We start from the raw sequence: 12,822 nt of genomic DNA, 5'->3' as shown, positions 1-12,822 counted from the left end.
TTCTTATTGGTTCAGTCTGCTCAGTTAAATTTATTTTTACCTTTATTGTTACATGTACAAATCTGTTTTTATTTGGTTTACTGATGTTTATTATTATTACTATTTTTATCATTTACCCTACTCTTCATACTGTAGATTTGTATATAGCTAATGTTTATTTCTCTGATGTTTATTCTATACTGTAGATTTGTTTATAGCTGATGTTTACTCTCTATTTTTATTATATTCTATTTGCTTGTTTTTCCTTTAATTGTTTGCATATCTTTTATTAGATTTAGATTAGATTTATAAGATTGTTCAATTGTTCCAAATATTTCTTCTTTTTCTTTAAACCCAGTGAGACAATTCCCTCATTGTTAAGCTCCAGATTCTCAAATAGGATCTCTGGAAAAGAAAAGTGTTTCAATAGAGTGTTTGAGGATGAAGTTGGGGGGGCAGATTTGACAGAAATTTTAGCAAAACAAATTCCACCTGGTAGTGACAAAACGGCGCCCTCTGGCGGTTTCTGTAGCTGTTGATCTTTTTGTCGTTCAAATGTTCAAAGGTCACAAGGCGAAAGTTACAAATGTTGTGAAAGACTGAAGGAGCATAAATAACAAGTTGATTTACAATCTAATTGTATTAGTTTCCTCGCATTTAAAATCACGTTGACATCACTAACATATAATAACAAGCAATACAACAATTGATGTTATTGCGTTGAGCTAATAATAAAAGCTTTGATGGAAATTTACATGATCAAATCAAATCAAACTTTATTTACACAGCCCTTTTTATACAAAAAAAGCAGCGCAAAGTGCTTTACATAATAAAACCAATATATACATAAACTCTCTCTCACACACACACACGTCACACTGACAACCCCTCCATACTAAAAAGGATTCTTTCAAGCTTATGTCAATTTACCATATTTTGACCCACTGTTTTCGTAAACGCGCACATTCACTACCAGTTCCCATAGTTTCCGGTGGTCCACGAACGCACCACTTTTGTCAATTTCTGCGTGCCCGCAAGTAGCGGTTCAGTCAGCGTCTGCGAAAGGAGTGCAAATCAAAATGCCCGTCGATTTGAGCCAGTGGTCCGGGCCTCTCGCCCTGCAGGAAGTTGAGGAAAAACCTGCACAGTCTTTGACTGTAAAATACGGCTCTTTGGAAATCGACGAGCTCGGTAAAGTGCTCACTCCAACACAGGTTAGTATATCAGCTAACTCACAGTTAGCTAGTGAAGCTAATAACTCAGCTAACTTTCAGCTGAGTTGTACAGTTCAGCTATTTTGCGAATACTTTGCTAATGCCCGTTTCTTCACCAACAGTTAAAAATATTAAATTGCATCCATGGGTGTGTGTAGTTGTATGGCAACAATCAATTGGGTTTCATACTGCCTACAACATGTCTGCAGCTGTAATAGACGTCGACTAGCGCCACCAAGTGGCAGTAGCAACCCAACTTATTACTTTCGCTTATATTCACCTGCAGGTACAGAGTCGACCCACCTGCGTGGAGTGGGAAGGATGTGACCCAAGTAAACTGTACACTTTGGCTCTGACCGACCCCGACGCTCCGAGCAGAAAAGACCCCAAATTCCGGTGAGAATCATTGATAGGAGGACTCAGAAGGCCAATTGTTTGTACCAGTAGGCTAAACAGAACATATTTTAAAAGCCTGCTGATGGTTTACAAATCCCAGAACGGTTTAGGCCCAAAATACATCTGTGATATGTTCAGAGATTATAAAGCCAGCAGAGCTCTTAGATCCAAGGACTCAGGTCAGCTGGTCCAGTCCAGAGTCCAGACTAAACATGGAGAAGCAGCATTTAGCTGTTATGCTGCAAACAAGTAGAACAAACTGCCAGTGGAGATTAAACTCTCACCAAATGTAGACATTTTTATATCCAGGTTAAAGACATTTCTGTTCTCACGTGTCTATGCATGAAATATCTTTTAACTTATCTAGACTGTTGCTTGTTTTTAAATTCATTTAAATGATTTTATTTGTTTCTCTTTAGATTCTTTTATGTATTTTTAATGCTTCTTACACTCCCTGCTGCAATGCTTTTATTTTATGTAAAGCACTTTGAACTGTTTGTACATGAAATGTGCTATACAAATAAATTTGATTTGATAAAGAGTTTTAAAGGTACACTAACGTCCCACAGTGAGTCTGCTTTGAGTCAGATTTAGCATGCAGTATGTATCTCCCAAATAAATCGTCTCTTGTTTTGGCTTTCGTCAAAGGGAGTGGCACCACTTTCTGGTGGTCAACATGAAAGGGAACGATGTGTCTTCTGGCTGCGTCATGTCCGACTACGTGGGCTCCGGTCCTCCCAAGGGCACAGGTAAGAGCAACTGAAGCCTACAGATGCATCGAGACCGAGATGGTTTCTCCCGACAGTTGGACCAGTGAAGCTTATGTGTCATGTTACCATCTTTTTGACGTGTGTGTAACCCGACTGTATTTTTCTCCCTCAGGTCTCCACAGGTATGTGTGGCTGGTGTACGAGCAGCCGGCCAGCCTGTCCTGCTCCGAGGCCGTCCTCACCAACCGCTCCGGAGACGGCCGGGGCAAGTTCAAGATCCAGAGCTTCAGGCAGAAGTACAACCTGGGAGCCCCGGTGGCGGGAACCTGCTACCAGGCCGAGTGGGACGATTACGTCCCTAAACTGTACGAGCAGCTGGCGGGAAAATAAAAAACGCTCAACTCCACAGGCTTTGGCTCTGTGTGTTCCAGCTGAGGGTCTACAGGAAATTCCTCATCATTACAAGAACAAAAAACTCCCAACAATGGCCACAAAGCATTTCTTGTGCAACTGAATAGTTTTGTTTTCCCATGTTTTGACAAAAATATCAGCTTCTCTCCATGAAGTCAAAAACTCAGTTGCATTAAAATCAGTTTAAAAACTAATGTGGTTGTTGTTTTCATAGAAATGCTTTCTACAAAAGCACCTCTCCCAGTGTTTTGTTTCTCTTATATATAAATGTGAGACATGTAAGAATTTCTCCCTTAAAGGGATAGTTCGCCTCTTTTGACATGAAGCTGTATGACATCCCATACGAGCAATATCATTTATTAAATTTGACTTGCTGAGTCCTCTGAGCAGAGTTGCAGCCTCGTTTTGTTGACAAAGGTAGTCCGGCTAGTTGGCTGGGGCCACAAAAATAAAGCGTTTTGCTTCTCAAAACAATATGCGTTCAAAAGAGTAATACATTTGCATCAAAATCGTTCATCCAGAAAAAGTCAGACCTCACAATCGCTTGGCGCTATTTTCTCTCTTTCCCATATTGCTAATATGGAATGTCATACAGCTTCATGTCAAGAGGCGAACTATCCCTTTAAGACCCAAGTGTTTTTTCAGTGATTGATTCATCCTGGGCTCTGAACCTATGACCAGATGTTTAAATCCTTAAACTGAGGTCGGTACAAATGGTGGGTGACAGCTGCACCGTCAAAACACTGTTTCCTTGCAGCTATTCAACCATTTCTGTCATTGAACCTTTTTCTGGCAAAGCCAAATATTTACTTTATTCAGTTTCTAATGTGAGATTAACCAGTAACGCCCACTTTAGACATCACAGGAGCCGATGAGACTGCAAAGGTCACCGATTTGGCCTTCTAGCAGCCTCAAAATATTTAGCTATGTGAAAGATTTCCGGGTTGCAAGGAGACGAGAAGGGACAATTTAGACAAATGAGGTAGTCTACAGCAGCCCGACTACTATATTAGATGTATCAGTTACAACCAAACTGAAAACCCGGTCACATTTCTAGTTTTAAAGGTCATCGTGTCAGCCCGAACACCGATTGCTGCACATTTAAATCTGAGGCTTTTGCTGCTTTCCCCCCCCGGCTTGTCCATCTTCTTATCTTCTTACCCCATTTAGACTGTTAATGATGTAAGGAATGCCGTTAATTAATATTAAATGCCAAAAAGGAATCAATAAATGTGCATGAAATAAAGTAACTACCTTTATACATGAGTTGATGTAGTTGAACAGTTACTTCATTGGACTAAATAAGTCTCTGAAAGGAGATTGAAGTTGCCCAACTGATTCAATAGATGTGTTTCACATTCATCCAATTTAAATAACAGTGGCCAAAGTGGCACTCCGGCGGGTATGAGGTATTCAAATGAGACATCTGCACTTTGTGTGATGAGCACTTTATTTACAAATATAATTAAAAGCTCTGACAGATTCATGCTTTCTTTAAACCTGGAAAAAAAATAATAAAGTGCATGCAATAATAAAGCATCATACTGGTCTGGTTTATAAGAAAATACACAGCTCAGGAGTTGTGTAAAGCAAAAAATGGAAAGAAAAAGAAAAAAAGAATCAAATGTAATTCCCGTTGATAAAAGACTGGACCGCAAACACTATCTGAGGAGGGGGCAGGAAAGAAAAGAAGAAAAAAGAAGCGTCTTTAAAAATTCTTTTCTGATTCGAGTGACATTTAAAATACGATACGAAAATAAGTAAAAGCTCTCCATAGATCCATCCAAGAACAAGGCCCCCCCTGCCCTCCCCATGAAGCCCTTTGTGCTCGCTGATAGTTCACGTGTCACATGAATTATTTTTCACATTGGCTGCCAGTGCAGAGAAATCACTACGATACACATCCAGTACCATGATTCAGCCTCCCTTCAGTAATCAAACCCACCTGAAGGAATCACATTTAGTATCAGCGTACCTGTATGTACATTGTGATGTTTGTGTCTCCAAGTATCAAATTGTTCCATTTTTTTCTCCTAAAAATGTCCTGATGAATAAATACCAAAAAGTGTTGATAGAAGCAGCACTGACGAACGGCTGCGGAAGGATCAGTTGGTCGATTTTTATCGCGTTAAGAAATTTGCCTTTTTTGCTTTTGCTTTCTGCTTAAGACCAAAAAAAAAAACCCAAACTAAAGACTAATTAAATCACTTCTGGAAACTGGAACGATTTGGCTCACCGAACCGCCCTCCTTTTTCTCTCCCTCCTTCTCTCGACATCCACTTTTAGTCACACCAAAAGTGTCATCATTGCACAAGAAACGAGAAACACTGTGACTATGTTATCATTATTCTTACAAAAACATGACAACTACGGGAAGTTATCCAGCATTTTTTTTTTTCCTCTTTTTTTTTGTCATCTTGTGACATCACGAGAGGCAAGGAGGGGGAGGAAGTTTAGTTGGGTTTTGGGGGGGGGGGTCACCTGCCAGCGACCCCGTCTGACCAGCCCAGAAATCACTGAAGCTGTTTTTTTCTTTCTTTTTTGTTCTTTTTAAATGCGTCTGTGTGAGGGAGCGTCGGCAGAAGTGAACACCTGCATAGACGCGCCGGGTCAGGTCGGGTCAAAGGAGAGGAGGGGTGTTCTGAGGCAGGAGGACGCCCGGAGATAACGAGAGACGGCAGCAGCGGCGACCTCCCTCATCTGTAGTCGTCCTTGGGAAAGTCTAAGGTGCCCAGGTTGCCGAAGCCCAGTCGCATGCTTTCCATGTCAAAGTTGTCAATCTCCCGCTCCTGGCGCTCCAGCAGGTGTTTGATCCGGTCGGTTCGCTCCTTCTGAAGGGAAACCAGCTCCTCTTCAATCTGCACAGCACACAGAGGAGCAGGAAATAAACACGGTGCGATGTAATGTTTTAAAGAGCTATTACTGCTGGTCAAGACTTTTTAAACTTTGTGACAACTCTGTGCACCCTGCCACCAAAATCAAATCCAATAATGAAGTTAAAGTCTTATATGGACTTCATAAGAAACATCAGGAGCTGCCACATTTATACACTCCTACTGAATAGGAATACATACATATAAGGTTGTTGGTCATGTTTAGATTTTGGACAGGGTTTGTTTATATCATCCATAATGTGCTGTAAATCATCAAGTATGTGCCGAGTAATTTATCTGGATTTTCATTCCAGACGGTTCCTTGCTCAGACGGAGGGATGGGCTGTTTTTGCCTTTGTGTATGCAAGCTTCTCGTGTCACATGACCACAAGACACATTTTTGAGTGCGGTACACAGGAGCAGACTTGTGTTTCTTTGATCAACTGCATTGCCTGGAGAGATCCAAATTTAATCTGAGCTGTCCAAACAATGCTAAAAAAAAAAAAAAAAAAAAGAGGGAAGGTTACTGCTGAAAGCACAGTAGAGTCGAGCAAAACAATTCAAAATACCCGTGGCTGTGCATCGTGGGCCAGAACCTTAAGTCTTTTGAAAAAACAAACAAAAAAACAAAAACACTTTGATATCAAATTTATGTTGACAGCGTTTGCTTTTGTGGGCAAACAGCTCAATACGCTGCGGTGCAAACTGCAGCGTCGATATGAACAGAGAAGTAAAACCAACAAGTCAACAACAGAGTCAGAGTGTAACACACGCCACGGTTTTCTGATGATGGCCGCACTGCAGAGCTGTTCACTCGGTGTGGCTGCTTCGTAGAAATGATGAAGCACACTATGATACCTGTAAAAGGACGCAGACTTTGCACCCAAGTTGTATAAGCGGCGTGTCTGGTTTCTGTTGGAGCTTTCAGTCGAACACACGCATCAGCTCGGCACACACATCCACAGGTGCAGACAAAAAAAAAACAACCGCATGGCGCAATACGGCAAACCGGCCAACTACTGAGCATGCAGAGAAAACTCCAGACTCTGACCATGAACCGAACCGGAGGACAATAGTGCTTCTAAAACCAATGACATCATCCCAGTGCCAGTGTGCAAACCCGGGTGCCGCCAGGAGGTGGCAGCACACCACCACAGCTCAAACAGGCAACACTGGACCCAGCAGAACTGGATCAGGGCGGCATTTCAAAGGTCTCTTCCTTTGTTGTCGGAGTGCTGTCTACTAGACTGTGGCGATGACGTAGGTCAGTTTGGAAGGAGTCGTACTCATGCACGGTCATCACATGGCACTGGTATACATGACAGGTTGCCTTAATGGTCACATTAAAGATGACAGAAGTCCTATCAGGAGGGCCTTGTGGCAACGGGACGAAGGCTGGAAAAAAAAAAAACTGTCCAAAAATCACAACGAGGTGAGCAGCCTGCTGCACAACAGCTGCAGACTTTATGACTAAATTAAAAGTGACAACAATGTCAGTGTACTGTGGAGTGATGATTTTAGGTGTGCAGACCAGACAAAAAGGACCGTCTCTCCAGAAAAAGCTTGAATAAGCTGAACTGTATGAACGGCGTGTTATCATGAATTTAGGATGACAAGCATTGCAATAAGAGAACAACTGTGTGAACGGGAGATTTCACCACAGTTACGAGTGTGTGGGAGAGAAATGGTTGTCTGCTCCCTGCAGGAAGTCATGTCACTGTCATCACCACCTGTGGTGAGGGAAATGTGTGTGTGTGTGTGTGTGTGTGAACATGCGAGTGTCTTTCTGGGTCACCTTTCATGGTTGCACTGTTTGCTGATGTAGATGCAAATGTGTATCCGGATCTGTTCGCTCAGGCATCGATGCAGACTAGTTGTATTTCAATAAATAACTGGTTTGTCCACATACGGACACGCAGGCTTCAGAGGTTTAACATGTTTTTCTTCCTTCCTGTGTTCAAAATATGGATTTCTTCTTACAACAACTGGTGACATAACATTAAGGTTTCAGACTTTTTCTTTTCTTTGAGTTCTTTCAGAAGTTTGATCAATTTACACCCATCAGATATCCTAAAGGATGCAGTAAACTTAACTGTAATTATCTAATTTGTTATCATACATTTCAAATTATCTTATTAAAGCCTGCTGACCTAGAGCAGGTTATAACCCCCAAAATAGATCTCTCATTAATCCATTTCTAACAGACTTTCTTCAGTATGTCTTGAATTGTCTGCGGAACTCATTCCATCATTCGTAAACTGTAAGAGACACTTCCTCGTTGTTCGTTTCATTAAGTTAACCAAAATGAATATCAGTGACTGAAAACGTATGCCCTGCAAAGAAGTAAATCCTAAATGTATGACTCCTTTGAAATGTTTCTTCAGCACACCTTTTGTTCCAGGTGAGCACGGCGCAGTGACACCTTCTGCTCCAGCTTCTGCTGCTCACGCTCGTGCTGCGCCTCGGTCTGCATCTTGATCTTGCTCTGGTAGGCATTGAGCAGCTCCATCTCTTGCTGCAGCTGCTGCCTCAGGGCCTGGCACTCGGCTTCCTGGGCCTCATCCAGACGCAGCTGACACAGCCGACCATGGACCACAACAGAGGAGAGGGAGGGACAAAGATGCAGAGAGAGAGAGAGGTGTGGGGGGGGATTTAAGGGCAACAGGGACCGACAGGACATGGGAAGACAGTGAAGAGGGAAATGGAGTTTGGAAAAGTACACGAAGTGGACAGAATAGGTAAGGTAAAGCAGGAAAGGTGTTGGACAAAATGTAAAATCATAAGCAACAGGTCCAGAGAAATGCTTCTTATTCACTTCTTACTTTTCAGTTTTTAATATTTCTCCACTTACCGCTTGCGAGGCCATCATCTCGTTGATGCTCTGCTCATACTGCTCAGCCAGGATGGCCAGCTTGCGTGTCTGCTCATCCTTCAGGGCCTTGAGCACAGTCTTGTGCTCAGCCTTGGGCGTAACTTCCATCTGGTGGTGGCGCAGGGCCTTGTACTGCTTCGTCTGCACCTTGCATGTGTCCTGGAACTGCTTCTTTATCTGCAGCTCCAACGCCTGGTGGATGGGACATGAACAGGGACAGAGACAGAGCGAGAAACGGAGACCGTGAGAGGAGGACACAGATGGTATCATAATGGAAGACTTTAAAACCGATCTACTGTTTTTAGATTGAGAGACACTTGTGCTGCCAAAGGTTGATGGTCTAAAATAGCTTCAGGCACATCTCTTTGTTGCCCTCAAAAGCTAATTAAAATGTAATTTAATTCAGAGAAGACACATTTTATGTGTTCTTACACCATTTTCCCCAATTTAATTCATTACATTCAGGTTGCATCAGTGCTTTAAAAAAAAAAGAAAAAAAAGATGTTGCTCATTGCTTGCGCCATCTTGGTTCCGAGTCATCTCTTCAAAGACAACAGAATTCATAAAAAAATAAATTCCGTTAACAAAAATCATTCTTAAACTTTTCCATTTAAAAGCGAAACCTAAACTGTCGCTGCGTCGACTCACTTTGAGGTTTTTGGGCTGCTGCCGGAGCTCCAGCACATGCTTACGATGAAGTTCACGCTCGCGTCTGTTGTTGTACTCGATCTGGTTCTCCAACTCTGTCTGGTGCTGCAGGCGGATCAGGTCCATCCTCAGCTTCTGCAGGGTCTTCAGCTGCCGCTGCTCCAGCTCCTGCGTGGACTCGTCATGGCGGATCAGCATGGCGTGCTCCATCTCCTTCTGGGTCTTCTTCTTGTTCAGCTCCTTTGTGGACCAAGGAGAGACGGAGGAAAAGGGCGACAAGCAGAGGAGGGATGATTCGTATAGTTGATTAACATTGTTCGGCTTGTTTTCTGTGTGACATTCGTATTTTCCCTTGTAGAAATCAATTTTCTAGTTTCGTTTTACAGACCTACAACATTAGCTGCCATCACCAATAGCTGAAAAATCAATGAACACTTCACATTAAATCTATTACATTCACTTTGCATTTAAACACTTCCTGAATGTGTGCGTTTTCCCTCCGGAAGCTTTTGGCAAATCTAGACTTCCTCGAGATTTACAGTGCACAGCAGCTTTTCAGATTATAACATTGTTGGCTTGCTTTTCTGGATAATCCTCTTATTGAACAATGGGTGTAATTATCACAGACACATTGCTGTTTGCTGTGAAAATGTCACATTGGGCCTCCTCCAACCAACATTGTAAGAGTTAAACTTACAATTTGCAATTTATGGTTTGGAGAAAAAGTTTGAAGATTCTAAATGAACATATCAAATATATATTTCATTTAGGATTTTATTGAAGTGCAGATTTCTGAGTACATCCTCCACACCTCACGGATCTGTTCCTGCTCCAAGTCGTGCCTCTTTATCATGACTTTGCGCTTAAAGGCGCGGCAGTTCCTGTCATAGAAAACCCTCTGCTGGGCCAGGAGATGGGCCTCCTCCTCGGCCTGGGAATGCTGCATGTTCTCCTTGTGCTTGGACAGACGCTCCTGCTTCTCCTTCTTGGGTGTGCTGTGGTCTTCATTCATCTCCTGAGAAAGAGGAGAAGTTTTAAACTGGACAGCTGGAGCAGAGGCAGCATATTGCAAGTGAAACAAAGTCACTGGGAAATGGTCGGTAAGCAGTCTAATTTGGGATATAAATGGATGTGTGAAAAGCAAATGTAGATGCAATACAAGTCATTTACAGACGGGTTTTAAATGTGGAAGGCAGGTTCATACATCATCAGACATCAAGGGTTTAGAACTTGAGGCAAACTCTAGTTGACCTTTTATTAATGGGTTAGAAAAAAGACAAATATGCCAATTATAGTCCCTCAAAGTATTATTTTTAATGGGCTTTAAGGCAATCTACAAATGCACTAATGTACTAAACACAATCCTGATCCCTGATCCCTGTGGTATCTAATACTGTTGTAACCCTCAGTTGGGTGGAAATATCGCTTCCTGCCAGCGATGCTTTCTTTCAAATGGGCTGACCCAATTTTTGGTAACTTATCTTGTAACCAAAAACACAATGTATCACAGTCCTAGCCCACAGGAGCATTCGTTGGACTTTGGAGCATTTTTGGGCCTCCACAATCTTGAAACAATGTGTGTATGGATTTATGACTCCTTGTTTTTGTGCGAATACACGCGTACACACATAGTAAGTAGGCTTAGTGACGCAACAAAACTTCCACTTTGGAGGTACTGAATGTGCATGTTTGTGTGTAGGAGGGCTGACTCAACAGTAAACAGCACACAGGAGCATGTGTCACGCTTGAGAGGCGTACAAAGGAGCTCGACTGAGGAGGAAACCAACACACCTCCTTAATCTTCTCCTTGCAGAGTTTGTACTGCTTCTTCTGATTATCCAGAAAAGTGGTCAGCTCCTTCTTCTGCTGGGCCACAATCTGCTGCTGGAACTTCTTCTCATCTGTGAGTGCCGTCTTCATCTGGAGGACACGTGACACAGAGGGAAAAACAGGGGTGACACGATGAGCGGTTTGATTAGCATGGAGGCTGAGACTGAGAACACATTACATAAGCGAACACAGTCACTCTCCTACTTGTTTCGTATTACCTAAATTCTACAGGTACTTTTAAAATGTAAGCTCATTTCTGTCCTCGAAAACAAAATTGCCAAAAATATGTTGCTTTTACAACAAGATCGTTTTTATGGGTTAAATTATTGTAAACTGAATATCTTGCGTTTTCAACTCAAGGTAAAGCAAACACAACAAAGAAAAAAAATGTATTTGAGGGCATTGCTTTGAACTCACTGAAAGTGCAACATGCATTTTTCAAAATATCATATTTTTACAATATAACCAGTTAAAGATCATGGGCTGCACTGCTTGGTTCGATAAACTAAGTTCAATGTCAAACTTTGGATAAAAGCATCAGAAAAACTGTGGATTTCCTGCGCTTAAATTGTCTATTTTCAAACGCTGACATGTCACTTACTCGTGAAATGTGTGTTTATGTAACCGTTGTAGGTTTACATGCTTGTCTATATGAACAGATTATATTATCTCCTGGGCTGTACTGGCATGCCATGTGCTAATCACAGAGATATGCAGCTTGTTTTTCAAAGCGTGACATTCTGTGACCCACTTCTGCCCTTGTGCTTCATCATATGTATCATTGGGTGGCAGCAGTGTGTAAAATACAACCGAAATTCTTTCCAGTGCACTCAATGTCAGTGTAAAACTTTCTTTCAGTATCTTTAGAATCATAACTTCAACATCACGCCCACCTGTTTCTCCAAAGCTGCCCCTGACCCCCTCCAAACTGCTGCATGGTACATGTAGGTAGGTGTGATTATTTGTGAACAATTACTGTACATGAACATCCACTTATGCTCTGTGACATCGCCACCCCTCATAAATCCCACCTCTTTCTCCGTGTGCACGGCATGGCGTTTGGCCAGCTTCTCCAGCTCGATGTAGGCATTGTTGGCCTGCGTCTCCACCTCCTTCTGCAGCTTGAGCCGGTGTTCGTCCATCTCGGCCTTTAGCTTGTTCTCCAGGGCTATCAGCTGCTTCTGGTGCTGCCGCCGCATACGCTTGTAGCCCGACATCTGCTCCCGCAGCTCACTTTCCTGCTCATGTTCGTGGATCTGTTTGGTCACCTGTGGAGAAAAGAGACGTCATGATATACAAGCTCTGCGATGTGCGATTTTTGATCAAAGCAAAAATAAATGACAAAAAGAAACAAAAAAAAAATTTCATGTAAACACAAGAAGAAATTCAAAGCACCGAAGCTTGCACACAAGCAGCAATAATTAACATGCCACCTGTTCTTAATTCGTCTGAGTCACCATCTTATCTGTTATTTTTTCCAAAAAAGATCTGAAAACACAATTTATTCTAATGAAACATTGCTAGTTTACAGATGCCAGAATATAAGAAATAAAAAATAAATAAATAAACAAAATTCAGAGAAATTCAGCAGCAGAGGCCAACAAAAGCTCTTTCATTTCACCATCGCGCGTACACGGTCACTGCATAGAAAAGGCAACAACAAAGGATCTAAAATGTCCTTGAGTCAGATAAAGTAATACAAACAACTGCTACATAGCCAAATTTAATCATAGATGAGGATCAGACTCGAAAATCTTAACATTTTTCAAACTATTTTTTCACAAGTGATTTATTTCTTTAAACCAAAAACCTAAACCTGACACACCAACCTCTGGACAGAAAGGGTTCTCCACATCTAGGTAGTATTCACTGCGCATCTTCTCATAGCT

General features: G+C 42.0%; 2 protein-coding genes across 5 annotated transcripts in view; one reads left to right on the top strand and one right to left on the bottom strand.

The window, feature by feature from the left end:
• Window positions 1–845: 845 nt before the first annotated feature.
• On the top strand, window positions 846–2,904 carry pebp1 (phosphatidylethanolamine binding protein 1). The gene is made up of 4 exons (XM_075467409.1): window positions 846–1,193; window positions 1,480–1,589; window positions 2,238–2,338; window positions 2,472–2,904. The coding sequence occupies exons 1-4, from the start codon at window positions 1,059–1,061 to the stop codon at window positions 2,687–2,689; spliced, it is 564 nt and encodes a 187-aa protein (XP_075323524.1). The 5' UTR covers window positions 846–1,058; the 3' UTR covers window positions 2,690–2,904.
• A 1,238-nt stretch (window positions 2,905–4,142) lies between these two features.
• Window positions 4,143–12,822, bottom strand: part of taok3a (TAO kinase 3a) — a 58,394-nt gene continuing 49,714 nt past the window's right edge. For all 4 annotated transcript variants that reach the window (XM_075467397.1, XM_075467398.1, XM_075467399.1 and 1 more), the window contains exons 15-21: window positions 11,965–12,201; window positions 10,895–11,023; window positions 9,915–10,118; window positions 9,104–9,343; window positions 8,435–8,647; window positions 7,973–8,155; window positions 4,143–5,568 (exon numbers count right to left, since the gene is read on the bottom strand). In XM_075467397.1, the coding sequence (XP_075323512.1) occupies window positions 5,407–5,568; window positions 7,973–8,155; window positions 8,435–8,647; window positions 9,104–9,343; window positions 9,915–10,118; window positions 10,895–11,023; window positions 11,965–12,201 (1,368 nt within the window). In that variant the 3' untranslated portion in view covers window positions 4,143–5,406. The remainder of the gene's footprint in view (window positions 5,569–7,972; window positions 8,156–8,434; window positions 8,648–9,103; window positions 9,344–9,914; window positions 10,119–10,894; window positions 11,024–11,964; window positions 12,202–12,822) is intronic.

The sequence above is a fragment of the Odontesthes bonariensis genome, chromosome 6, assembly GCF_027942865.1.
Source record: "Odontesthes bonariensis isolate fOdoBon6 chromosome 6, fOdoBon6.hap1, whole genome shotgun sequence".
Lineage (NCBI taxonomy): Eukaryota > Metazoa > Chordata > Actinopteri > Atheriniformes > Atherinopsidae > Odontesthes > Odontesthes bonariensis.
The sequence above is the reverse complement of the archived record's forward strand: the minus strand, read 5'-3'. Positions and strand labels throughout refer to the sequence as shown.

Coding starts and splice junctions, on each gene's coding strand:
- pebp1 (XM_075467409.1), top strand. CDS start 1,059: ATGCCCGTCGATTTGAGCCAGTGGTCCGGGCCTCTCGCCCTGCAGGAA. Junction 1,194..1,479: donor AAGTGCTCACTCCAACACAG/GTTAGTATATCA, acceptor ATTCACCTGCAG/GTACAGAGTCGACCCACCTG. Junction 2,339..2,471: donor CGGTCCTCCCAAGGGCACAG/GTAAGAGCAACT, acceptor TTTCTCCCTCAG/GTCTCCACAGGTATGTGTGG.